The sequence below is a fragment of the Sparus aurata genome, chromosome 18 (assembly GCF_900880675.1).
Source record: "Sparus aurata chromosome 18, fSpaAur1.1, whole genome shotgun sequence".
NCBI classification, from domain to species: Eukaryota; Metazoa; Chordata; class Actinopteri; order Spariformes; family Sparidae; genus Sparus; species Sparus aurata.
Window position 1 is genome coordinate 1,611,553 of NC_044204.1, and position 27,109 is coordinate 1,638,661.

At 41.8% G+C, this 27,109-nt stretch overlaps 2 protein-coding genes across 4 annotated transcripts in view; one reads left to right on the top strand and one right to left on the bottom strand.

Moving 5' to 3' along the window:
- Positions 1-23,779, bottom strand: part of matr3l1.1 (matrin 3-like 1.1) — a 42,605-nt gene extending 18,826 nt beyond the window's left edge. For 2 of the 3 annotated variants that reach the window (XM_030395898.1, XM_030395899.1), the window contains exons 1-7: positions 23,593-23,778; positions 3,633-4,546; positions 3,351-3,412; positions 555-593; positions 357-433; positions 239-270; positions 29-151 (exon numbers count right to left, since the gene is read on the bottom strand). In XM_030395898.1, the coding sequence (XP_030251758.1) occupies positions 29-151; positions 239-270; positions 357-433; positions 555-593; positions 3,351-3,412; positions 3,633-4,517 (1,218 nt within the window). In that variant the 5' untranslated portion in view covers positions 4,518-4,546; positions 23,593-23,778. Of the gene's footprint in view, positions 1-28; positions 152-238; positions 271-356; positions 434-554; positions 594-3,350; positions 3,413-3,632; positions 4,547-23,592 lie in introns of all 3 variants that reach the window. The other variant, XM_030395897.1, reaches the window with a different exon arrangement.
- LOC115568547 (uncharacterized) lies at positions 7,696-11,726 on the top strand. The gene is made up of 9 exons (XM_030395901.1): positions 7,696-8,296; positions 8,419-9,061; positions 9,168-9,345; positions 9,468-9,544; positions 9,661-9,841; positions 10,025-10,273; positions 10,350-10,521; positions 10,812-10,960; positions 11,137-11,726. The coding sequence occupies exons 2-9, from the start codon at positions 8,846-8,848 to the stop codon at positions 11,313-11,315; spliced, it is 1,401 nt and encodes a 466-aa protein (XP_030251761.1). The 5' UTR covers positions 7,696-8,296; positions 8,419-8,845; the 3' UTR covers positions 11,316-11,726.
- Positions 23,780-27,109: the final 3,330 nt, after the last annotated feature.

Genomic DNA, 27,109 nt, shown 5'->3' on the forward strand with positions numbered 1-27,109 from the left:
CTGAGTGTGATGAAGCTCGTGGACTCACTAAAGATGGAAACATGATGATCTTGACGATCTTCCCGAATGGCTCCGTCAGTTTCCTCAGGTACGCCTCGTCCACGGAGTTGGCTGGAAACTTCACACACACCACTTTACCTTTGTCTGAAGTCTGACAGCACACACACACACACGTTAATCATTACTGATGACTTCATACAGGAGCAGCTTGACTGTAAAGCTTCTTTAGAGTCTCTACCTTTTTCTGAGACTTCTTATTGGCTGGTAGCTCTGTCAAACACAGAAAACAACAGATGTGAGCTCGTTGACGAGGGGACACAACCAACAACATGTAGAAAACAGTAAGGAGTGTTTACTGGAGTCCTGATCAGCCATCTGAGGCTGCTGGCCCGGTTTGTCTTCATCTTTCCTCTTCTCTGATTGGATGTCGGTCCTTAAATGAGAGGACAGGTTTGTAATGTGAGTGCCTCCTAATTAAACCTGATAACTAACTAATATCCAGGGTCCTAACAGACATGAATCCAGAGTATTGATTGCTGACGTGTGACACTGACCTGCCAACTGTCTCCATGCGACAGTCCCAGTTAGGAAACCTGCAGTGATACACGACAGTTAGAAATAAAGTTTAAACTTTAATGTTTAATTCAGAGACAGTCCATCCCTCCAGAGATTCACGATCACTACAATTAACACACATTTAACCAATCCTGTGTGACCTAAAACTTTTATCCAATCAGAGCCGTCCTCCGTGCAAAAGCCATAAAGGTAGATCACCAAACTCACTTTCTTGTTTTACAAACGCTTCACATTTTCCAACAGCTGTTCCTGCTGAAGACCGTCGGCCGGCTCCAAACAGTGAGCTTTGAAAACAGGATTTAAAGTCCGACAGCTGACTGAACCTCAGACAGCTGGCCTGACTCCAAACAGGTCCGACTGTTCGAGATAACTGTGTGCACACCACTCAGAACAGACCATGATCGAACTGATCAAACAGATCAAACTGATCCACTGTGGCAAACAGCGGCGTTAGAGAGCGAGCAGCCATGAACCTAAATGCTTACTTCTTGAAACCTCCAAATAATTAAAACAACTAATTACAAAACAAATCAACACAGCTGCCAGAAATAAAATCAGAGTGTAGAAAGGCTGACAGACTGACTGTGTGAACTAGAGTTGTCACGATACCAAAATGAGTAACCACGATACTATACCAGACAAAGTATCACGGTTCCGGGTATTATCGCGATACTGCAGCCTTTTTTTGTTATTATTATTTTTATGAACTGCAATGTATTTGTACAAGTTATAAATACTTATTAATTACTTATAATGTTGTTTGGTGCATGATAAACATAATACTAGTGAAGCATGAATTAGACTGAAACAAATATTTTTATGAATAACATTTATTAAAAAGTTAAAATAAAAAAAAAATAAAAAAGGTATGGTCTTGGCCATGGGTTGCTTCCCTTTTGGGTTGGATGGCTCTCTCTAAAATAAGGAGTGGGAAATACATAACAAATTAGCCTAATGGTCCTAATGGTTTTAGTTCATAACTGGGTCAATAAGAGTACATGAACAAAAGCATACGAGCAATAAAAAACAAATAAATGAAGTTAGAATTTATATGGTTGAAATCATATAATCATTTAGTTTCCCTTGCACATTATTTATGTTTAACTAATATAAATAATCAACTTAGGATAACAAATCCTCTGTCTTTTAAAAATATCTATTTGACAATAATATAACATAATAAACCATAGAGGACAAAATACAATAAACAGGAACTGATTCCCTGTGAAAACTATATTTTTATGCATTTTCTAGGTGCTTTATACTTTGACATCCTTTAACTCTTCATTCCTCAGCCTGTACACGGAGCATATAGACTAATATTAGCCAATGAGAAAATAAACAGGGCATACTAACCTGGTATTCGACATATAAATCTGGGTGACGACCCTGCAGGTGTTTATGAGGTTGGATGTGTTCACTCCTTTGGCTCCTATAGCTTGGTGGCAGCGCCTGCACAGTGGATGGCCATCGTCTATTGCTTTACCGTCTGTGCCTTGTTTAAAGCTAAAATAGTTCCAAATGTGACTTTTGGAGTTTGGTTTTTTGAGCAAAATTAGTGGTGCCACTGAGACGCCGCCGCGGCAGACTCGCCGCTCGGGCCTGGTGCTTCTGCCATGGTGAGTGTGTTGTCTCGTGTTAGTGACTGTAAGCTCGCATCTGGGTGAGACAGAACTTTAGCTTGTTGTTTGTTCTGAAGCGAATTTCTGTCGGAGCGGAGCTGTCTTCACGGAGTTCGTTCTTGCCGGCAGAAACACACGAACAGCCAATCAGCTGACAGACGGGCGGACCCAGCGTGCGGAAACAGCCTATCATATCCCCGGACATCACCAGTAACAGGCAAACAGCCAATCATTCAGCAGCTGTGTAGTTCGGTTGCAGCAGTTAGCATGTGGGTTTGTTTACAAGGGAGTAGCATGCAGTGAGAAGCCGGGAGGAGAGTAGAGGCGGCCGCTATGTAGCGGAAAGTGGCACCGGTAGTATAGTAATCCACGGTAGTACCGTCGTGTAGAATTTCTAGTATAGTAGGAACCGCGGGGTACCGTGGGTACCGCGGGTATCGTGCAACTCTAGTGTGAACAGGAACTAACTTCAACTGTGATATTGTACTTTGGGCAGCTCAGCTGAGTCTGAGCCGGTGTACTGAGACTGAGCTGTCAGCAGGGACGTGGGTTCACCTGTTTAATGATTCTACAGGTGACGATTTGTACCGTGTGAGGCCGTCACTGGACAGCACTGAACGTTAGTTCATTTTATCGTATGGCCTCATGCCCCATAATACCCCCGACACACCAATACATGTATCATTGTATCATTATTTAACTCATTGTTTATTCTTTATTTGACTCGATTGAATGGAAACATTAATTTTTCTGACTGGTGTTCGCTGGGAAAGTCTTTGCTTTTCTGTCAGGTCAGTGTTACAGAAACAGCTCAGGTTCAGTCTAACAGGCCGCAGTTACGAACTGGGTCAGTTTCAAGCATGAGCTGTCGTAGTAACTGTGCCTGGAGTGCATGATGCTCAGCACAAAGTGAAGGAACCTGCTACATGGGAGGAGGTGAGGGAATACAAACTACAGTCATCAGTCATTTTCCTACCACAGGACACACCTGAAGAACAGCTCAAGCACGTGGACAACAAATCATCATGACAGATGTGGGCCGGCGGTCCCAGTTCAAGTCTAAAAAAACAGTAAAAAACACCTGGAACATCCCAACATGCAGTGACATCACTGTTCTACATGACATCAGAGGACAGACGTTTAAAGACTGACCGCTGCAGCAGGCCGAGCTGTCCATCTGCATGCTGAGCACCGTTTATGTGTTTGATCCACACCTGGAACACAAGAAGCACAAAAACAAACCGTCACTGTCTCCACGTAACGTCCCATCATGTTCTGCAGCAGGAGGTCTGATAATGGCCCCCCCCAACCCATCAGACAGAGAGAGTCGAGGAGGACTCTGATGACCTTTAACCTCCTTTATTCAAACATGTCTACAGTAGTACAGTAGTTACAACACTAACCCCCCCAAACAGGAGGAGGAGGAGTACTTACCCTCTCTGACATCACAGTGATGTCACACAGAGAGCACGAGTACGGGTACCATGGTGGAGTTGTCCCGTGGAAGTCCAGAGCTTCCGGTTCAGAGGGCATGTAGGCAGCAGGCCGACTGCTGCTTCTCATGGAAGAGGTCTCAGACTCGTGGTGCCCCCGGTGGGGTTTCTGATGGAGCTGCTCAGGAGGAGCTGACCTGTGATCAGCTGATCCCGGCCCAGAGAAACGGGAAGCACAAGTTCTATCTCTGCCCACCTTACCATACTCAGAGGGTCCCAGTCTGTGATGGTAGTCCACCACGGAGCCAGAGGAGGAGGATGATGATGGAGGTTGGACCCTGACAGAGCAGGTTGTCCTGGGGTTCCCCCAGCGATCCAGGTCGGATGAAAGAGGACAAGGTGTGACCTGGTCCAGCGGGTACTGGAGAGGCTGGCTGCGGTGATGATCCCAGTCGGTGGCGGACAAGTTTGCGGCTGGTAGACCTGCAGAGCTGAGAGGATAAGAGGAGCAAGAGGGGGAGGAGGAGGAGGAGGAGGAAGGAGTACTGGAAGCGAGAGGTGCAATGGGACCCCTCTTTCCTTTGATCTGTTGGAGGACGTGAGGCAAAGAGTCGACAGTAAGGATCTCTTCGGGCAGCTTGGCGAGCAGAGCCAGGTCGGCAGGCTCCAGACCGCAGCTGCTCAGGATGCTGAGGGTGCCATCCTGCGGCCACTGAACTCCTCTTGAGGATGAGGACGGGAAGGACGAGGAGCAGGACTCCTGAGGTGGCCTGTAAAACGTGTGGTCTGGCGGGGCATGACGGCGGTCTGAAGAACTGTAGGATCCAGGATCAGGTCTGAGAACAGAGTTGAGCGGTGGTCGTCTGTATGGGTAGTTGTGAGACATGATGGGAGGAGAAACGCTTGCGGCGTTTCCTGCAGACAGAAGGTGTCAGGGAAGACAGGAGATATAAAATGTGACTTAACGATAATCACACATAACGATAATCGGGCTGATTTTGCTCCGATTTTACCCCTTCCTCACCACGGAAGATTATCTTCTGTCTGTTATAAGATTACCCTTTACGATTATCCTGTGGTCTGTGGTGTGTTAAGAGTCAATTTGTCCCGATAATTTGCTCGGAAACGGGTCGCGGCCGACAAGCGTAAATGTTAAACTTGTTCAATATTTATGACGAAAAATCTTTATGTGTGTGGGGAAAGCTGACGACTCCTGAGTCACTACTGCGTGAAATGTTACGTGAAACGCAACATAGCCAACCAGCTGACTGAGGAACACGGAAGCTGATGTAAATAAAAACAGAGGTGAGATCTAACTTTTCCTATGGGAAAAATAAACTATAAATCTTCTCACCTCTAACTCGCTCAGTAGACTATAAAGTCCTTGTTCCTGCTGTCTCCAGGATTTTTTCCACTCTCTTCTCTTTTTTCCCCGGATTTTTCGGACAGCAATAGTCCGAGGACCACCATCATTCCCTCTTCTATGTCTTCCATGTCTTTCATGTTTTAAAACTTTTATTTACTCTTTTTTTTATAGTCTATGCTCTTTTCTGTTTATGAAGAGCCCGGTGACGCTGGGGTTGTTGCCATTGGTTACTGTAGATCACGTTTTATCACGCGATATTTCTGGCTCGGAGGACTAGATTCTAGATCGGCCGTGAGACAGATAATCTTTATGTGTGTGGTGTCCTGTGCTGAGAATATCGGAGCACACCACACACAGTACGATCAAAGCTGATTTTTTAAAGTTCATGTGTGGGGGCTTTACAGATAAAAAATCTCTTAAGATTTATAAAATCCTTATGTGTGTACCCCCCTTTACAGAGACGGAAAGGTTGAAGACGGTTCATCCTGAAAGAAATTCACTGAGCAAGATGAGCAGGACTGATGTACATGAAACAAGGCTCAGATACAGCTTCTTATGGTTTGTTGCTGCAGAGTCACAAATGTGTTTCACTCTCAGCAGAAAGATGTTTTAAATTCTCACAGAAACACTTATTGTTGTATATACATGTAAAAGATATTCATTAAAAAAGTTCTCAAATGTGTTTCTGCTGCAGGAAATATGTCTTGTTCTAAAAATATGTCAAATCCATGTATGTACAGTATTATCATCATAAAAATATATGGATGTTCTCACAGACTGAGGAACCTGCATTAACTTCTGCACCCATCACACGTCTGCTTCCATCTGCAGACAAACCAAACATGCTGTCATTTTAATTACACACCGCCACGATGAAGACTTAAGGGCTCATGTTAATTAACGTGCAGGTTCCAGTCTTTAAATAAAACAAACAAACAAAGCTCTGATTAGACACTAATTCAGAAGTATGATGTAACATCCTGTAAAACACTGGTGTACCCTGTTACATCTGACCAGATACTGTACTGCTATGAATCTCAACACTACTGCAGTACCACACAGTACACTAACTGTTGGTACTGTATGTCTACTGCTACTGTGTGTAACCTTGAGTTTTGTTGCTCTTGATTAGTTTCCATTATTTTACATACAGTATGTTTAAAGCAACATTGTGCAGAAATGCCACTCTGCCACCTTTCTACCTTCACACTGTTCTGGGGCCTTATTTTCTTATTGAAAAGGTTTGTATTAATACCCCATTAATACTGTATACTAATGAGTATGATCTACAAAACTACACAGAGCTGCTTTAAAGGTCTCATATTATACTGTTTTTCATCAATTTCACACAGCTGTCAGAGGTCCAACAACTCTGTATTCGATATGTATTGCCCCAAACCCATCCGTGGTTCTGAATTTCAGCTGTCTAAAAGTCGCTCTACTGAGCTCTATTTAGAGCAGGCTGTTTCTGTGCCTGCACCTTTATATGCTAATGAGCTCCGTCTGTCAACGCCTACTTGGAGAGCCTTGCCTGCTACGTCACCGCTTCTAAGTGCGTCCTTATAAAATGGCATCATCCATAGCAACAGAGTTACTTCTAGTTTAGGAGTTCACTGTTTTCATAACTAAAAGTAGGTTTCAGCGGCTTTGTGAATTACTTTTTAAGAAACGACTCCTACATAAAAACTTTTAGTCCGATTTAGGAGTACTCCTAACGTTAAAGGAGACATATTATGCAAAACTCACTTTTTGGTTGCTTTAGTGTGTGTATTTGCATATCCGGAGTGCCTCCCCACCCCTTAAGAATGATTTTTGACCACTAAGTCAATGTTTTGTAAACGGACGCAGTCAGGAAATGTGTCTCTAAAGGAGCCAGTTGGATTTCACCCGCGCTGTTACGTAACAGAGCGGGTGATTTGAATACTCCCACCCTCACGCTGGATATCTCCTCCCACATTACGCCGGCTACCTGTACGCAGATCCGCCATTTTCTCACTTCACTTGTACGCAACAGCCTGACCGCTACCATGTACAACGCGAAAGCTAAGCACTCCTGCTCTGTCGTCGGATGCACGGAAAGTCATGTTTCCCTACATCGCTGCCCTACCAAAGAGGATATTAGAGCGAAGTGGCTGAATTTTTTTTTTCAGGGTAACGTCCCACCTTCAGTGAAGAAAAGCGTTTTTGTCTGTGCCAGTCACTTCACGCTGGACTGTTTCAACAACCAGGGTCAGTATAAGGCTGGACTGGCAACGAGATTGTTCCTTGAAGATGGATCGGTACCCACTGTCCGTGGCAACGCCACAGATGAAGGAACTGTAAGTATTTTAAAACAGTATAGTTTGTGTCACTTAGGCCGTTTAGCACATGAGCTAACGCTAACCGTCGATGTAAATATAAGGCTGAACTAACGTTAAGTTACAACGTTGGGCTAAGTGGTCATAGGATTCACAGTAATGTTAATCAGCAGTCTTTTAAAATATGGCACTGATTTGAGAAAATGAATTAGAATATTGACATTTGATCGCTTCTAACCGGCCGGTGAACCACTGCTCGGCCGTGAACATGCTAGCTAGCTAGCGCTAGCTAGCTCACCGTCCGCGAACAACTTCTCAGTTGTTCCTGTTGCCTTTCCGACGTGAACACGCATGGGAGACCATCTCCTCCACATGCTCACTGCCGGTGAGCTATTGTTCGGCCGTGAACATGCAGAGAGGACGGTGTGAAATGGTCTGTTATTTACGGCCAGTGATCTACGTTAATTTATTATCATGTTGTGCTAAAGGAGGCTAAAGACTTCCTTTGTGTTACTGGTAGTGTTAGCTGCTGGCATGAGAGACCCGATCTGAGAGTACCAAAATGTTATCTGCAGTAAAGCAATCACTACTTTGTTTTGGCGCTGGAGACAGAGGTTACCTGCCACATGCCTGCTGAGCTACGATTAACGTTAGTTATATGCAGACACGGACACAGAAAAGTTGCTTGGAAAATGTGTATTGCTCACTTACTAAATCTAATGTGAAATGAGGGATTTGCATGGGTTTGCTCGGATTATGATTTGCCAGATTTTGCCTTATTAAATTGATTTTTTTAATCATCATTTGTGTCTACTTAGCTTTGTTTCATGTAACATGAGAAAACAGACACATAACATATTACTTCCTTTTGTGTTTAGCCAAGTACATCTGTACAGCATCCTGTGGTGCATCATGTTGCCTGCCAGACAGACCAACCAGTGAAATGCACACTTGGCATGCAGCTTTCCATGAGAACTCTACAGCCTCACTTCAGAAGCACAGGTTTGTTGAACAAAAGCATATGATGTAATGTTAGTTACTATTTTACTCTAATATGTAATTTTTGTTTTACTCTGTTATGAATATGGATTGGCTAATGAAAATTCTGTTTTCATCTATCAAAGGAACACATAAATCAGTGTCCTGTGCTGATGTTGGAGTTGGCACCTCAACCATTGCCATCTCAGCCTCTCAGCCATTCCTATCATTAACCCCAATCAAGAGACCACGCAAAAGGGCTCGCTTGGAACTGGAGGAGGAGGAAGAGGAGAATCCATTGGAGTGCAGTTCATCCATGAATTTTCCCGACCCCAAGGATTCTACGTATGATCCTGAGGACTCTGTCACAGTTGAGTCAGCAGATGTGACGTGAGTAAATAACCTCAGAATTTACCAATTTGTTCTTCTTTTCTTTTCTTTTTTTTACATTATTTGTCTCAAGTGGTATGGGAGTAACTAATTTACCGTTGCAATTTTTGTTTTTCTACTAAACTGGAGCCTTCCTGCTCTGTTCATAAGACACCAACATATATTGTCTATGAAAAGTGTCTGATGGAGCTGTTTGAGGTATGCCCTGTCTGTCGGCGTGTTTCAGACGTGCAGACAAGAAGGATAGGCACTTTCCTCTCTGTAGAACAGACATACCCACATTGTCAGTTCTTCAGAAAATGGGACAGCCAGCCAATTCTGGGAAGCACACCTGCAGGAAACCTCCAGCTATCAGCTGCAGTATACACCACGGGTGCATCTTTCTTCAAACTTGAAAAGGTAATGGATTAAGACTTCACTATGTAATTTAATTAGTTTTGCATATCATATTGCTAAATGTTGTATAGAGCAGCACTTATGACACATCTTGTCTGTCTGTCCTCAGATCTTCCGGGCAATGCAGCTGAAGATGTTTCAGTATGACACTTTTCGCCGTCATGCACGGACGTATATAGAGCCTGCCATCATACACACATGGAAGACTGTGCAGGACAGCATGATGGAGCAGCTTAGTCAGCAGGAGAGTGTCATCCTAGGTGGCAACTTAAGAGCTGACTCACCAGGTATACAAGATTCTCTGATACATTTTACTTATTTTTTTTGTTTAGAAAAGTGGTTACTATGAAGTACAACAAGGTGATATGTAAAATGTATTTTTCCTGAAATTATACATTTATTTTTGAAGGCCACTCTGCAAAGTTTGGCAGTTACTCAATGATGGACCTGAGGAGCAACACTATTATTGACATACAGCTGGTTCAGGTGAGTTCAAAGGTGTGCTCTGTATTCAAGTTAACTTATCTGTGTTTAACGAGTGCTTTTAAAAATCATTTTGTTAAACAGACCTTTATGTTCTGTTTTTGTGTTTGTCTGATCAGAGCAACGAAGTTGGTGGAAGTTATCACATGGAGAAAGAAGGTCTGAAGAGGAGCCTTGCTCTCTTGGAGGCACGTGGTGTTGCATTGGACAGCATTGTCACAGACCGTCACCCTCAGATCCAGAAGTTCCTGAGGGAGGCCAACGTGACACAGTACTACGATGTCTGGCACATGGAAAAAGGTATTTTTTACTGTGTTTGTGTGTTAGAGGGTGAATATCAGGATAAAATGCCCTTGCTCACAGGTCCACACACTATATTTTCCTAGTATCATACTTACTAATGTGTTACATGGGTTAGGGTTAGGTATTTTGTTTTCAACATAGACTGTTTATCTGAACGTGACTGAAATATTGTTTTATTAGGACTGTCCAAGAAACTGGTCAAGATAGCCCAGAGCAAAGACTGCGAGAAGCTGAAGAAGTGGCTTCGCAGCATAAAGAACCATGTGTACTGGACAGCAGCCTCCTCTACGTCAGGGCCAGAGAGAGTAGCAAAATGGACGTCCATTCTGAACCACGTCCAGGACATCCACACCCACGAAGAACCTGTTTTCCCCAAGTGTTTGCATCCAACCCGCACTTCAAGGGACAAGAGCAAGTGGTTGACAGCAGGTGTGTACACATTATCATGTGTAGGCAATGTTACTCTACTTAATGAGATTATTAAACACTTTCTTCTTTTTCACAGGAACACCAGCCTTCTGCAGACTGGAGAAAGTGCTGACCAACAAGAGAGTTCTCAAAGATGTGGGGAAGCTTAGCCCTCATTTCCAAATATCATTGTTGGAGGCTTTTCATAGCGTCATTCTACGCTTTGCGCCCAAGAATGTTGTCTTTCCTTTTCTTGGAATGCTGTGCAGGTAAAGGGCTTTTTTTATCACTACAATTATGCGTATGCACATACAACCACACAAAAATAAGCCATGTATGGAGCTAAGTATGTGTACAACAAACCATTGACACTTCCAGTGCACTCTAATGTTGACCTATTACAAAAAGTTGATAAGAGGACATTTGTGTCCTGCATTCTACAAGTTTTTCTAAATAAAGCTATTTATTTGAAAATAAATCACCCTTTTCTGAATATTTTTTGCAATGTGTACATTGTGCTATCATTCTTATTTAGCATTGTATTATTCTTCCTCCCAAGACTATACCTGGCGGCCCTGCACTTCAATGAAAACACAGACCGTCCACAGGCAACAACCTCAGCTGGTGAGCCACTGTTCAGGCTTCATTTTCCAAAGTGGAAGAAAGGAGAATGCACTGCAAAGCCAGTGAAGGAGCAACCAACCTTCCGTAAGTGTTAAACCTTTTTATTGAAAATCACACAGAAAAATGAAACAGCCATTATAAAATACTTGTAAAATAAATAAAATATAAATTAACCAGTGCCTGTGGTTTTTTCTAGTTTTTTAAAAATAAATAATAAACACGATAAAGTAAGCACAATATTTCACTTTTTCTAATTGCAGATTACGTGGATGACATCTTGGACCTGGTGTTTGAGAAGGTTTTTCAGGACCCTGGTTCATTCGCAGATGAGGTTTTGAAGATCTCCATTCCTGAGGCGCTCTCTGCGCAGTTAGAAACGCCGGACAAGAAGGAGGTGATAGACCGCTATGTGACAAGGTTCAGTCAAGGGCCGGTCTGAACCCCACGTAGATGCCTTGAGTGTCGGGGAACTCCGTCCATATACGCAGCACCACACAGCTGGGCAGTGCCACACGAACTCTTCGGCCCAGAAAGCCCCAACACCAGCTCACAAAGCTCCTATATGCCAAGTATCTGTAACGGCTGAACAGAGTGGACATATTTAGTTATACATTTACAATTTGACATAATTTTTGATGTCCCACATATTTTTTTGTAAATATTTATATTACCTACTGTTTAACAGGCAATAAAAAATAGTTGTACACTCAATAACTTTTTGAATCGTTGTGTGTTGTTTGCTGTACTTGTTTGCTGTAAAAATAAAACTATATAAGCTGTTTTTTGTACTTTCAGTGTTTTACATGTAGACATAAAAATTATGATCAAGAGACTGCTAATAAATTGTGCTATTGCAAATTTGATTTTGTGCAGAAATGTATCTTTTCTAGTGTTTGATATATAACATTTAACAATTGTCAAACTGCCTTTCAAAAAGAAAAATAAGCAATGTAACAAAGTGGAAAATTGAATTAATTTCATTACTCATATTTTTATGACAATAACACAGAATTTATATGCAAAAAACTTACTCTTCTATTCCCCTCAGACGTAAAGGCCCATAGTCTGCTCTGTAGATATTTAGCGCATTCTGAAGAGAGAATGCATTTAAACACACTGGTTCGAGGCCAGGGTGGTCTGCCATGCAGGAAGGTGGGTTTTGAAGCTGATGTAGTCTTCTTATAACCTGTAAATGGGAAAGGTTAAGTGATGTTTGATGACAGATAATATGACTGAATAGTTACATTTTCATTCAACAAGCATCCATGTACTACCTGTGGTATCTCCCTGCAGCAGACATTCTCAGGCGCTGTAGGCATTGTTATGCATTTCTCACAAGTACACCTAAACCAGAGGAAAAAAGGGAAAATATATCAGTTATAGTTTTTTTTATTTGAATATGTTATTAGCAACAACGACTGGTCAGCTTGTGCAACGATGTAACATTATTAATTGGAATGAGTGCATTATGTTGAAACGCAGTACAAACGGATAAACAGACATTACTATGGGGGATACGGAGCTGGCAGACAGTCGCCCCAGCCCCCACTACATCCCCCGTTTCACACCTTGGTTGAAAAATTAGCACACGAATGAAAAGTGTATGGCTGTGGACAGTTAGCTAGATGTCGGACAAAATAATGATGTAACAGTTAACGTTATTACGGCGTAGCTGAGAATAAAAAAACGAGTGCTAAATTCCCACTCGTAGCTGCTGAGAAAACATTGCGGACTCGTGAAATTTACTCGTGTAACGGGAATAGCATGCTACTTATGTTTACAAATCTAGATTTTTTATAAGCAGTGAGTTACACAAAGAGCGGTCAGCGGTCGACCGTATTTACTCAGTGACCTTATTTACCGACGTACAAACATACACATTTTTGAGAAAAAAGTAAAATAAAGCTCATAACTCACCATTCAGAAACGTCTTGTTGCAGTCTACTTTGAACAACTTCTTCGCTAGCTCCTTCTTGTTCAGAGTCTGACTCTGGCTCAAACATGTAAGGCTGGACAGCAAAGTTTCCTCCCGCTGCCATGTTTCTCCCAGGGTTCACGCTCAATTGTTGTCATGGTAGCATGAGCGTGCCGGTGTAGTCACACCTCCCGGAAGAAGTGGGTGGATTACCTGTGTCTCATTTGCATTTAAAGAGACAGGCACTCAAAACCAACCGTTCTGAACAGGGCTGTTTTGGCAGGGTTTTTGAACAGTTATGAACTGCTATTGTGCTTCATCCTTATGGTATTTTGACCAAAGCATGTCACAGACATTTCATTAGGACACCAGGGAACTAGATTAACTTGTAGAAATAGGGTATAATATGACTCCTTTAAGATAAAAGTCTTTGTGAATATGGGCCCTGTTTTAGAAAGACATGGTGGCACATTGCCACCTTTTCTATCCCGAAAGGGCTAGGGAGAGGCCAGCACATTGCCGCCCTTACCTTGGAGCAAATGTGCCGCCCTTTCTATCTAAATAGGGCTAGAGTTTAGAGACTGTGTTGGAGACAAACACAGCTTTTGCTGGCTGTTAGCCATTAGCTACATGGTAGTTACTGTAACAACATACGAACAAACTAACATTATTCAGACACTAACCATTCTGAAACGTCCTGCTGAAGCCGCAGAGTCTGTACTTCTATAGGAGCCTCTCCTTCTGGGTCCGATTCTGGGCCAAACTGGTATGGCTGAATGAAAAAATCTTGCAAGCAATAGCGAGACCATCCTACTGCTAATGAAGTGGCATCCTCTCCCTAGCCCTTTTTAGATAGAAAAGGCGGCAATGTTCCACCCTGTCTTTCTAAAGCTGAGGCGTAATATTCCTCCTTCCCCTGCCTTGAGCGTAAACATGTGACGTGACGTGAAGCACGAAGTTGGGCTGTGAACAGTGACAATGAATTTGTCTTCAAAATAAGAGCTTTACATTGCACCCCATTGGAGTTTAGAACTGGGTTCTTAGCAGGGGGCTTTTAATTTGAAAGTAGCGGCTGTTCCTAGCTTGCTGCTACAACAAGAAGTGGAAACAACCAAACAGCTACAGAGACCGAAGAGACGCTAGCATCTCCTGGAGTCGTTTCTTAAAAAGTAATTCACAAAGCCGCTGAAACCTACTTTTAGTTATGAAAACAGTGAACTCCTAAACTAGAAGTAACTCTCTGTTGCTATGGATGATGCCATTTTATAAGGACGCACTTAGAAGCGGTGACAAAGGTGATTGGTTGAGTGACAGGGCAGCCCATTGAAAAGTCATTTAGGCTACGCAATGCATGAAGTGAAAATAAGGAAGTTGCCTACAAGCCCATGACAAAGCCTATGAAAAGATATTGGACAACAATGTCCAGTATATTGTAACATGCGTCAAAGACAATTTGTGTATTGATGGAATGCAACTTTTTCCGATTGACTAGACCTATTCGCACGGGACTAGTACCTGGGGACCTCCAGTAATTTCTAATAATTGTGGAGGTCGTCTGTGATCTTAATCCCGTGCGAATCGGCCATGTCCGTAATTTGTAATGTAAAAACTCCACCGCAAATTACCTACCATATTTCACCAAACACAGAGGTCATTTGATAATATTAGTCCCGTGCAAATCGGCATCTCTGTGATTTGGGGTGGTTTTTTGTTTTTCTTAAGGTTTTTTGTGTTTTCCACGCCTTTTTCCCGGTCGAGAATTATGGAGGCTGCTTTGGGAAATATAAATTAAAGTTTTGACAGCATTTTAGGTGCAAATTCAGGAGACTCATCAGAAGAGCAAAATCTCGAAAGATGATTAGATGGATTACATGCATGGCAGCATGCGGTTAAGAACATTTTTCCATCTTTCAACAGGCTCACTAGTTATTATATTAAAAATATCCATATCGAACCGTTGTGCTGCTCCAGCAAGGGCTCCGGTGCGATCGACCCGGGGGATAATGTCAGTAAATCCGATTTAAAACACAGACTTCGCTTATCCTACTTACGTCCGCACGAAACACGGACGTGATGGGGTAATTTCTAAATCATTTGAGGTCCCCAGGTAATACTAGTCCCGTGCGAAGAGCTGCATTTTCCCCGTAGCCAAATACCGGAGTGTTGCCAAACATTTTAACTCCGGCGTTATTGGATTGTTTCGGTTGGTTGGGAATGTTATTGCGTCCCTCACCAACTCAACCACAACTTCAATCCCTTCGCGGTCCATCTGACATCGTTTTAAAGGAGTCATCACCCGGAAATCGCAATTTCTCTCGTTAAATCATGCATATTGGTGTTGGACCTCTGTTGAAACTTGCCTGAAAAGCTGGAGTTCGAAAGTGGCTCATTTTTTTCGCTTTGGCTCCTTTTCCGAACAGGAATAGCGCACAATAGTGCGCATTCCTAAAGCACGAGATTTTGACTCCGCTCCTGTGGTGACGTTAACACAGGAGGCTACTTGCATAAGCATCGGCTCACAGCCATCCTCAGCCAGACTTTCTGAGTGAGCACGCTGAATCTGCCTATTTCTCTGTAATTTTCACGCCATACATCGTGACCGCCAGCATTAAAACTCAGGTCTTACATGTAAAACACGAGTGTGAAAAGTAAGAAGAAAAAAAAAAGAATTTACCATTCAGAGACATCCTGCTGTAAACGTGTCTCTTCCACCGTCTCTGCCTCTTCACTCTCCCGTTCAGTTCCGACTCCGGCTCGTACATAAATGCCTGAATTCCTTAAGGTTCGTCATTTAGTGTGTGCGCCATGACAGGGGGCTGTTTATGTTTTGGAGTCTGTGTGCATGCAGGCTAGCCCCCCGATTCCGGCTCTGTCCTTCCTGCGGCCAATCAACGGGCGCCTCATTACATATTAATACAATGCACATCCGGACCAGTCAAAACCTCGCACATAATCTCACGTGAGAAAGTCGCGGTTTTTCTAATATGTTTTAAGAATTGATCCAAAGCTATCCAAGAGGGACTGAATGTGTAAAAAACCAGGTGATGACTCTTTTAATAATTCCCTGTCATTTAGTGTCTCCAAAACATTCAGCTGTGACCAGGTCTTAGTGAGTTAGGAATCCTCCTCTAACCCTAGGCTTAAAATGTTTTGTGAATAACTCTTATTTTCAAAAATGAGGAGTCCTAAAGTTACGACTGACACGCCCATTATTTTTAGGAGTTGCTCCTAAATTCGCCTGTTAGGAGCTACTTTTAGCCTTATATTAAGATTCTTTGGGAATACGGGCCCTGATGCATAATATTCCTCCTTTTCCACTGGGGTAGGCGTAAACATGTGACATGACGTGAAGCACGAAGTTGGGCTATGAACAGTGACAACGAATTTTTCTTCAAAATAAGAGCTTTACATTGCACCCCATTGGAGTTTAGAACTGGGTTCTTAGCGAGGGGCTTTTAATTTAAAAGTTGTGACCGTTCCTAGCTTGCTGCTACAACAAGCAGACAACACAGACAGACACTACCATCTCCTGGATCTCAGCGGCTGTCTAGTTGCTCATCTTAATGTCCGCAGATGAAGTGATCGACTGACTGCTGTGATCAACTGTTTCCTGGTTTTAAAATTCCTGGCTGTGGGTCGCACAACAGTGCAGGTCATCGACACTTCCGGCCATCTCATGCAGGGGCCGGCACATTGACGCCTCGGATTTAGACAGCAGACCCTCCGAGGCGGCAAATCGGCGGACCAAAACAGACCCTCAATTTGCCGGCCTCTGTCTAAAACTGCGGACCTAGCCGCCAAAAGGATGGGCAAATTGGCGTCTTGCTGCCCTGTCTAAAAACGGCTACTGTTCGCATTGTCGCTGTCTCCAGCCTCGTAAAATTATTAACATCAACCTCCTTGCTTCAAACACCATTGCAGAGTGGACCAAAGCAGAGCTAACTAGTTAGCCAATTTCCAGCTGACTTCACCATACTCGTAGGAAACTGTAAATACTATCGTAACGTGGCGACACTTGCCTGTGGCTCGGGTACAGCTGCTGGGTCTGGTATGGTTGGGACTGATCCTTTTACGAGGGTCAGTGTTGAGGCAAAGCCAGCTTTGTACTGACCCTCGTTACTAAAGCAGTCTGATGTGAAGTGGTTAGCATGCTAACACGAACCGCAGCTGGCATGTTGTCATTAAAATTGAAACGCAACCACTGTCTCTTCTGTTGTTCTGTAGCTGGGACAGAATATAGGCACTTATGTTGATTTATAAAACCAACAGAGTAATTTGCCTGTCTAACTCTGAGCGACGACATTGCGAAACACTAGCCCCATTCACACAGGATAAGACGCATAAAAGGAGAGGCACCCATCTGCAGTCAAGATGGCCGACAAGGGTGCCGCCATATATCCAATCCATACCGGAAGTCCTAACCAGAAGTTGGCTGATCACCAAAATAAAAGCCGCCATTTATCCAATCCATACCGGAAGTCTCACACGGAAGTTAGTTAATCACCAAAATAAAACCAAAATAAAAGCCCAAACAATGTCTCTAAACGTGCCTATTTTTTAAATTTGCATTTCCCATAGAGCAACGTGCCGTAGTGTCGGGCGCCATCCTCGTTGCAAGACGCCAGAGCAAGAGCGAGAGAGGGAGAGCTCTCGATAATCATATCTAACTAACGAGGAAAGAATGAATGTAGGCTATGTCTCAGTTACTGACTGCAGGGATCGAAATTAGCACCCGCCATCCGCTATATGCGGGGGAATTTGTGTTCTGGCGCCTGGTGGGTGAATTGAATCAGTTTACCAGCAACTGTGACGGATTCATTCCAGTCAGATCTGATCCAGTTAATCTTAATGATCTATATCTTGGTTAAGGCATAACAGTGCGCTTTATACGACCCAAGAGTTAGATCCGGTCAAATTATGTTTCTGATTCGACCAAAGTGTCAGCTGGACTTGACCCACAAGTACTTGAACAGCCATAAGCGGTCATTTGGACGACTAGATTTTAAACTCTATAATCTCTCATGTAAATACCCGATTGAGTGATGAATGCATTCATTATGTCATGATATATTTTTCTTTAACGAAATTACACGAAATTATACATTTATTAATAACATAGTAAACCGTTATTTTTGCATATTTACACAATAATTTAATAGTGAAAAGTTAGAACAATTAAAAGTAACTTATGTGATTATGAATGATTTTATAATAATATAGGCTATAAGTTAAAAAAATATAATAATCGAAAAAGCTGGAAACGAGCTGATCTCAAGCAAAAAAGAGCCGTTGTGATCACTGGTCACAGTCTGCAGATTACATCCGCTCTCCTCACACAGTCACCACACACGTTTGGTTCCGTTTGCAGCTCATTCGGACCGGCACTGCCTCCGTCTCCGTGTCTGCTGCTGCAGTGGTTGCTTCCGCTGCTGCCCACCTTGTGCCGACTGCCGCAGCCGCTTTCCCCTCCATGTATTCTGCCCTCAGCTCCTCTTCCAGCTGCTGCAGGACTTTCCTCCGGGCTCTCCTGCTGCTGGTGCTCCTTGAATAAGATGCGGGCATTGATCCCAGCCAGGTTGAGGATGTTATAGAAGACCGCCTTTCCGCCTTTGACGGAGTACTCCCTCGCATCTGGTCCGGGACGTCCATGCCGTACTTGGTGTTGTTGTAGTAAATCACAGACTCTGGTGTTGCCTTCGCCCCACTAAAGGTGCCCACACCTGTGCAGGTGATCAGGATGCAGATATTCTTCCTTGGCTGGTTCACAGTCAGAGTCGCATCATTTCAGCACTTCGTGTTGTGAACAGTTCCGCTCGCTGTTTCATGGAGGGAGGAACTCCCGTTGTTGTTTGCCCATGGTACCAAACAAGCTATTTAATACAACTATATAGGCCTAATTATTAACTCACAAGTAAATTCACAAAGAGGCACAGCTGGAGACCGCTAACACAGTTAGAGACAAGAGAGACAATGAAAGCAGTAGGGCCCTATGATTTCCGCGATCACGGAATCACGGACGGAATCGCGGAATTGGCCGATTAAAACGGAATCTATTGTTAAACGTGGAATATCGCGGAATTTGACATAATTCCACTGAAATGCTGTTTTCTTGTGGAAGAGGAACGTATGTCTGAGGAAAACTGCACGGTCAAAACAATGTAAGCATGGTGAGGCGGCTGCCCACGGCTCCGTCTTCGTCGGCGATAAAACCTAGAGACTCAACATTAACCCGTCAGTACAGAGCCAAGCAGTTCCCGAATGACTTGTATGTGTCAGGTGAACTGTTGTTTTGCAAAGACGCAGACCTGAGAAATCATAATTTAAGTTGTAATGTGAGAGAGTTAGCCACCTGCCCGATTCATATTATCGGCATATAATACCAGAGTGACTCAGTGCGTTTACATGCACAGCTTAGTCAGATTACAGATAGTTCGACTATGCTGCTCAGTCGGACAACTGCAATTATCCGAGTATACATGCCGGTGAGAAAATCGAATTACTGGCCAAAAGCATGTCATACCCCGGTACGCTAGGTGGTGCTGTACCCATTTCAACTAGTGTTAACGGCGCACCTCCGGCTGACCTCTTTACGTCACCAACTGCCTCGGCATTCAAGAAAGATGGCGTACGAAGAGCGAGACGAAGCTACATCTTTGTACACTTCGTATATGGTGTACATGATAATTACACAAACTAGGGGCACTCTGGTGCTCTTTCTTGCCGTGATTTCGGAGGAAAGCCGCCGCCCGTCTACTTCCGGCTCACGGCCCTGGGGAAAAATCTCGCGCCTGCGCAGAACGCAAAATCCAATCCGATCCGCTGGAAACGTATACATGCAGGAGTAATGCGACTTTCAAAACTTTAATTCGACTATGGGAAATTCGATCCGGTCCGATTTTAGTCAGACAAAGGTGTATACATGCATCTTAAAAATCCGTTCATAGTCAGACTAACGCAGTAATTTGGTTTTCTTGAGTGTCATGTAAACGCACTGACTGTGAACTGCTGCTAACAGTAGCTGCTGTTAGCTGACTCCGCCTGAGCTGGGAGCTCAGAGGACAGGGGGAGGGTTGGTGTTTTCACTGCTAGCTGCTTAGTATGTTATTGACATACCGTCACGAGTATAGCTTCTCATTTTGTTGGTCATCTTTGCTAATTTTTTGAATATTTACAACTTACGTTTTCAGAACAATTTTGGTATGCAAACATTTACTGGATCTGCCTGAGAGTTGACCATGTTTTTATTCAGTGAAACCCAAATTAAACCCATAAAAACACAAAATATACTACTGTATGAAGACATGATGAAATCAGTTGTTTTTGATGCACTTTAGTGTACTCTACAGTACATTATTGAGGAAATGTGTTTGTCACCTCAATAAATTTAAGGTAATTTCTATTTAATTTGTGTACATCTTGTCATTTACATTAAAGAAACACTGTTTTAGTAGTAAAATAAGAGTAAAAGGTAAAAAATTCCCAAAATTTAAATGGAAAAAACAGAATTCCCAAAAATTAAAACGGAAAAAATGGAATTTGGGAAAAAATAAAACGGAAATTGGGAAAAAATAAAACGGATTTCATAGGGCCCTAAAGCAGCAACCACGCGAAAAATGGAATGAAACCCTACGAAGTGATGTGCGGTCAGTTTGACCGCTTATGGCCGAAACAGGTTAATCATATTTTGTGTAATTTATATAAAAACTATTCCAAGTTAAAATACAGACACTTTTAGGAAAAGTCATATAACATGTCATGTATTGCATTTTTTCATTCAATGTTATAGGCTAAGTGTTATATTTTCTCTATAGCCTAAGTGTCGATGTTTTCCTCAATTCCTAATATATACAATTAATGAAAATAAATTAAATGTTAAATAAACTTTATTTAACCCTTTTCATGGTAGATCCCTTTGTATTGTTTTTCATCTGCAGTCATGGTGCAACATTTTGAATTGGGACATTGAGATTATTGGGTAGTGGTGGTAAGGACTTGGTGTTTAATAGCTGAACAGTGGTAGTTGGCCCATATCATTTCCTGTTATAGACTGATACCAGCCCCCCACCACAGAAAGGAAAGTTGATGTGGCCCCCACCGAAAAAAGTTTGGGGACCCCTGCTGTAAATCATTGGTGGTGATACAGTGCAAGGACTGTATAGTCCAGATATTATACAGGATCTTGTTTGCAGGAAGCTGGCATGCTCTCCCAGTCTTAACTGTATATGGCCGAGCCTGTTTACCAGAGGACGCTTTCATTAAGCACAGTACAGACTACCCACACATTGTTTGCTCAAAAGCATAATATAGAAACTAAGCTAAAAGACATCAGTCCAGCTTGTCGTTTCCTCACCCACCAGGGATCTTCAGGGATCAGGGGGGCATCATGAACAACACAGTGGACACAGACAAGTGTGATGCAACAGAACGGGGAGTTCCTGGGTCTGGAGATGTGTTCATTTTTATGTGCAACACTGAATTACAGTGTTGGCCTTATTTGTGTGTGTGTATGTGTGAGCAGCCCCCCACATACACATACTCACTCACACACACACAAACATTGTATTTGTGTTTAATAACTGTAATATTAATATTTACAATCAATATTAATTGTAAATCAATGAAACAGTAACATAAATTAACATTTACCATGGACTAATTTCATAATAAGTATGCCATTTGTTGTGACCGTTTATCAATTCTCTATTTAATTTGAGAATTCAGTTTATTTATTCTTAGTTATTCTTCAGTCCTATTGTTTGTGTGTGTGTGTGTATGTGTGTGTGTGTGTGTGTGTGTGTGTGTGCCCCCTACCACCACCACACAAACATAATATTTACATTTTTATTCATAACGTTGATTTTGAAGCTAAATCTATGAAATGTTAACATTTATGTTAGTGATTATTATAGGCTTCTAACTAACTTCTTAGTAAAGTCGTGGCGAGACAATTAACTAATCAATTACACCGTTACGATAAACATGTAAGTGCACAAAATTCATAGAATTATGTTATGTGTTAACCATAGAGTCTATGGTTAAACGTACGTGTTTTTTAAGCTTTTATTTTTGTGATTACCTAACTTCCGCGTGAGACTTCCGGTATGGATTGGATAAATAGCGGCTTTTATTTTGGTTTTATTTTGGTGATCAACCAACTTCCGGTTGGGACTTCCGGTATGGCCATCTTGACTGCAGATGGGTACTCTTGCATAAAAGCCGAAGCTCGCCAATTCTCCGCCGATGGTGATTCACACAGAGCGAAGCATCTCCGCCTTAAAGACGAAAAGCCGTGAATTCACACAGGAAGCCGGCGCCGTGGCTCCTTAAGAGGCGTGACGTTACATGTCTCGGTGATGATGTTCAAGGTTAGGGACTGTTTTATGGGGGGAAGTTCACTGAAGTCTCGACTGGAGGGCTGACCGTGATTTATTTTCATCACAAACACTCGGTGAATAAAAGTTTTTTACCGGTGACAGACGCTGTTTTTTGGGCAGAAATGTGATGAAGAGTCAGTAGGACTGCCGGGAGGACAGAAGCTTCTCCACGTATATCTGCGGTATTTTTTTCCTCATATAAGTTGCCAAAGACGGTTACAGTTACTGTATTACTTTTGTTTGGTCATGTGACGTTGCTTTGTGGGACATTTCTCTGTATTAAGGACCCCTGTAGTTAAAGACGGTCCGATCGACACGCCCAGGATACACGAAGCCGGCTTATCCGTTCACACTGGTTCGGTTCTCCAATAATACGGCCCTGATACTAGGTTACCTCCAGAGGCGGCTCAGCGCCGGAGCTAAATTTCACCCCTCGCCGACTCCGAGAGATTCACACTGAGATGGAGGCGGGGAATTGGCATACTAAAGCCGCACCAAAAAGCCAGTGTGAATGGGGGTACTGCTATCTTACAACTGGACACACCAAACTTCCCCTCAGGGATGAACGCCCCCTTTTCAGATATCTCCTATCACTGCGCAGAGGAGGCCGGACTATGAAAATGAATCTGAACAGCCTGTAGGAGTGCCGTTTTACCAGTGGGTGGGCTGCAGAGACCATGAAGGAATCGCTTGTTTTCCTCATTCTGGGAGTTGGCAGGCTCAGGGAGGACCAGTTTATGTATGTAGTGACCAGAGAAAACTTCTTTTTCATAATATGGGACCTTTAAGGTAAAACAATGACATAATGTTGCTATAACTATTATATACGTTCTATATGTATGTGTACCTGTGCTGCTGTAACACATGAATTTCCTGCTCTTGGATCAACGATGGATTATCTTATCTGATCTGATCTGATCTGATCAATAATAAGTCAATAATACCAAACACTCTGTTGTCAGAGTCCCTACCGTGTGGATCTTCTTTGATTTAATGTATATCACTGTACATTCATCATGCTTAGGACTGAAAATGTTGTCATCTCCCAGCTGTTTGTGACGATCACAGTGAACCTGAGGCAGAAGAGTCAGTGTGGTTTTGAACCTCTGCAGAACCGTACCGGCAGACAGGTCAGTTACAGCGGAACATGAAGAATCATCAGAACACGAAACACAGAACATTCAGAGATCTTCAGTCACTAACGTGTGGTTATAACCGTTTATAAGCTAATGCTACTGAACATATGAAGCTAAAGTGGTGAATGACATGTTGGTCAGCGTCCGGTTGAGTCTCAGAGCTTCTGTGTGGATTCAGTCTCCATCACCTGTATGAGACCAGACGTTGTTTCAACATGCTAACAGCGTTAGCTTTCCGAGCGTCAACACAGTTATCTTACGACAGAGAGATGAGCTGAGCAGCGAGCTTACCTCCAGAGAAACACCGGACTCCTTAACACAGCACCGAGTCGTTCATTAAGACAGGAAGCAACAAGGGACGACTTTGTTTCAACTGCAGACAGATGCAGAAAAAGGAGCTAACAACTAACAGTTGGCTAACTGACTGTCTGACTCTCCGAGGGATTCTTCCTCTTCTACGATAATGACGGTCTTCAAACCAAACTAGGCTGAACCATCGACCCCTGCTGTTCTGGAGGACTCCCTGCGATTAAAAATTATACAATTGAAAAATGACAAATGTTAATGGAAAAAAAAAACAATGAAATAAAACCATACAATTAATTAATTAGAAGAAACAAAATAAAAAATTAATAAATAAGATACATAAAATTTGAATAAATCAAGGTTTATATTTAAGTCTATCTAACCCTGCTGCAGACAGTTGCTTGAGATAGTAAAGTTGAATTGAACTGAAATAAAAACATTTAAAGCGAAGCTCTCGCCAAAAAGCAACCGAGGCTTTATTTGGGATTGAATATGAGTCAAACCTTCGTATAAAAGCATAATTACGACGAAAGAGGCACTTTTAAGATTTACCGTAGTTTCGGTTTTGGGCACGTTAATTTTGAACGGCAGAGCTTGGGGCATGACACGCTAGCATCAAAATCGCTATTTTTAGAACACTAAGAACGCTCGACACAACATAAAACTTTGCTCGTAGCATCACCAGGGTCTCTACTCATGAACAAGAGCATTGAGAACATTGTTTGTGTACACAGAGTGTATGAAAAAGAAGGTATTTGAACTACTCACGTTAGCTGCTGCATCTCCTGCGTGTCCCCGTCATGGCAGGCAAAAAGTGTTGATCCCCGAGTGCGACCTGACAGGCAGGAGAGTATGAACCGCTCCTCAAGCGTGCAAAGAGCAAAGTTTCATGTTGTGTCGAGCCTTCTTAGTGTTCTAAAAATAGCGATTTTGATGCTAGTGTCATGCTCAGCTCTCCCGTTCAAAATTAACGTGCCCAAAACCGAAACTACGGTAAATCTTAAAAGTGCCTCTTTCGCCGTGATAATGCTTTCACACGAAGGTTTGACTCATATTCAATCACAAATAAAGCCTTGGTTGCTTTTTGGCGAGAGTTTCGCTTTAACTTTACATACTTGTGTGGTAGACATATATATATATATATATATATATATATATATATATATATATATATATATATATATATATATATATATATAGTTATAGTTATATATATATATATATATATAGTATATATATATATATATATATATATATATATATATATATATATATATATATATATATATATATATATATATATATAAAAAAAATATCATGCATCAAAAATCTAAATCCAAACGTTTTCTCTCAGAGTGCGTTTACATGACACTCAAGAGAAATTATCAGAGAGGTCTGAATGTCTAATGTCATATGATGTTTTGACCGCAAGGAGGCGCCATAGGACCAGTTTTCAAACCAAACACCGTCCAAAGTGTTGCAGACACACTGAGCTTCATCATCTCCTTCATCAGCTAGTCATTCAAACCTGCAGAGAGAAAACTACCAGCAGGACACATCCAGCACGGCTGCTTCACTCCTGAAGGTTTCACAGAACACAACTTTATAATAATAAAATGTTTGTTTAAAATCTATTTTCATGTATAAAATGACTTTTATATTTCGCTGTCTTGCCTCTAGACCAAAACCAAAGCTTTCAGCAGCAACAGTCGGTATTATTATATCTAACACTGTATTATAATCTCAGATGGTCTTCATGTTCACTTTATTGTGTGTTATTTTATTATTTAATATAAAAAATGAACAAAGATTGCTTGATATGACTTTTGAACAATGCGATTCTGTTTTTTTTATTATGATTAGATGAAAATAAGAAGTTCATCCATCAGGTCAAAATAAATCATTATCTGCAAATATAGCTGGTGATCTCATGTCACCGTCCACTGAGCAGCTGTTCTGGAGCTTTCTGTGCTGTCACCTGGACTTCATCATGACATTTTAGGGTCGTCTCATCCACGTTGGCTTTAAATCCTCCATGACATTCTTCAGAAATACACTCAGATAAAACACAGGATGAATTTAACAATGAGAAGAACAAATGAGGAGACATATAGAAATATAAAGTAACAAATCACATGTGACTGAAACAACATTTCTCTTTCACTGTCAGGTGTCTCGTCCTTTTTCCGTCCTGCACTCAAACCTCAGGAGGTAGGTGGTGCTGGTGGTGATGAAGCAGCAGGCGGCGCCACAGACCACACGGTGAACAGATCAGCAGCCGTCTGTTTCACTCTGATGAGTTTGTGGAAATAAAGATGATAAAATACAGCTGATGGTATTTTACATCAATTTCTGCTCAGTCTGAAACAATTCAACATGTTTTTATTGTTGAAAAGATAATCTATTCTGTATTTGTTGAATACAACAACAGGCGCTCTGATAAAAACACATTTTACAGCTCAGCCAGTTTTCAGCCTCATTTAAATAAAATTACAAAAATAAAACATTATTCAAATAAAAACTGTGCTTGTGTTTTAGGGAAATACGAGTTACATCCAGTTTATTTTAACACAAACACTGTTAATATAATTATAGCTTTAAAACAGTCAAATAAAATATGAGGTTGACAGAAAGTGAAGAAATGTCTAACCTGCTGCAGAAATGATCGAACAATAAATCAAACCTGCACAATCAAATCAAATCAAATCAATAAATCACAGGTGACCAGAGTGAGACAGAGAATTTAAAACAAAGACACAAAGTCAGTGGAAGAGAAATTATACAAATATAAAATAAGAATCATAAAACAAAAACATCATCTGATTTAAATTTGACTAAATTAATTTAATTGCAGAGAAACTAAAAATTATTTTAACAAAAACGACGTCACCTAAATCATGTTTCCAGATTCATTGTATATTATTGTGTGAATGGAAACAAGGAGAATAATAATCATTGTTCAGCAAAATGTATTTTACATTATCATCACTGAGTTTGAGACAGAAACATGTTCAGTTTAATGTATCCCTCAAACACAGTGTTCATGTTTATAACTCAGGTTTACGCTAACAATCATGTTAAATATGAAAGATGAAGAAAATATAAATGTAAATTAAAGATAAAATATATCTCCAGTCTCATGAAGTGAGTTGCCGGTGAGAGTCGGTCTGATAGGTGCCTCACCTGAACATCACACGACATGTTTGATCCATGCGTTGTTAATAAAACACACACTAAAAGTGATGATCTTAAAAACAGCCGATACATTAAAATATGACAGAAAACATGCAGGTTGATCATTTTGACTTATTTTCTGAAATCTGACCTTTAGAAGAGATAAAATAAATTCTCCTGGTTGTTTTGTAATAAATCACAATTTATGTTATTGTTTTTATTTCAATAGAGTTACTTGATCTTTTGCATGTTTAGGGGTTAAAGCGACATCATGTTGTCTGTTCAGTGACGCGCAGCCTCGTCTGTTATTAACTTGTTATCTACCTGC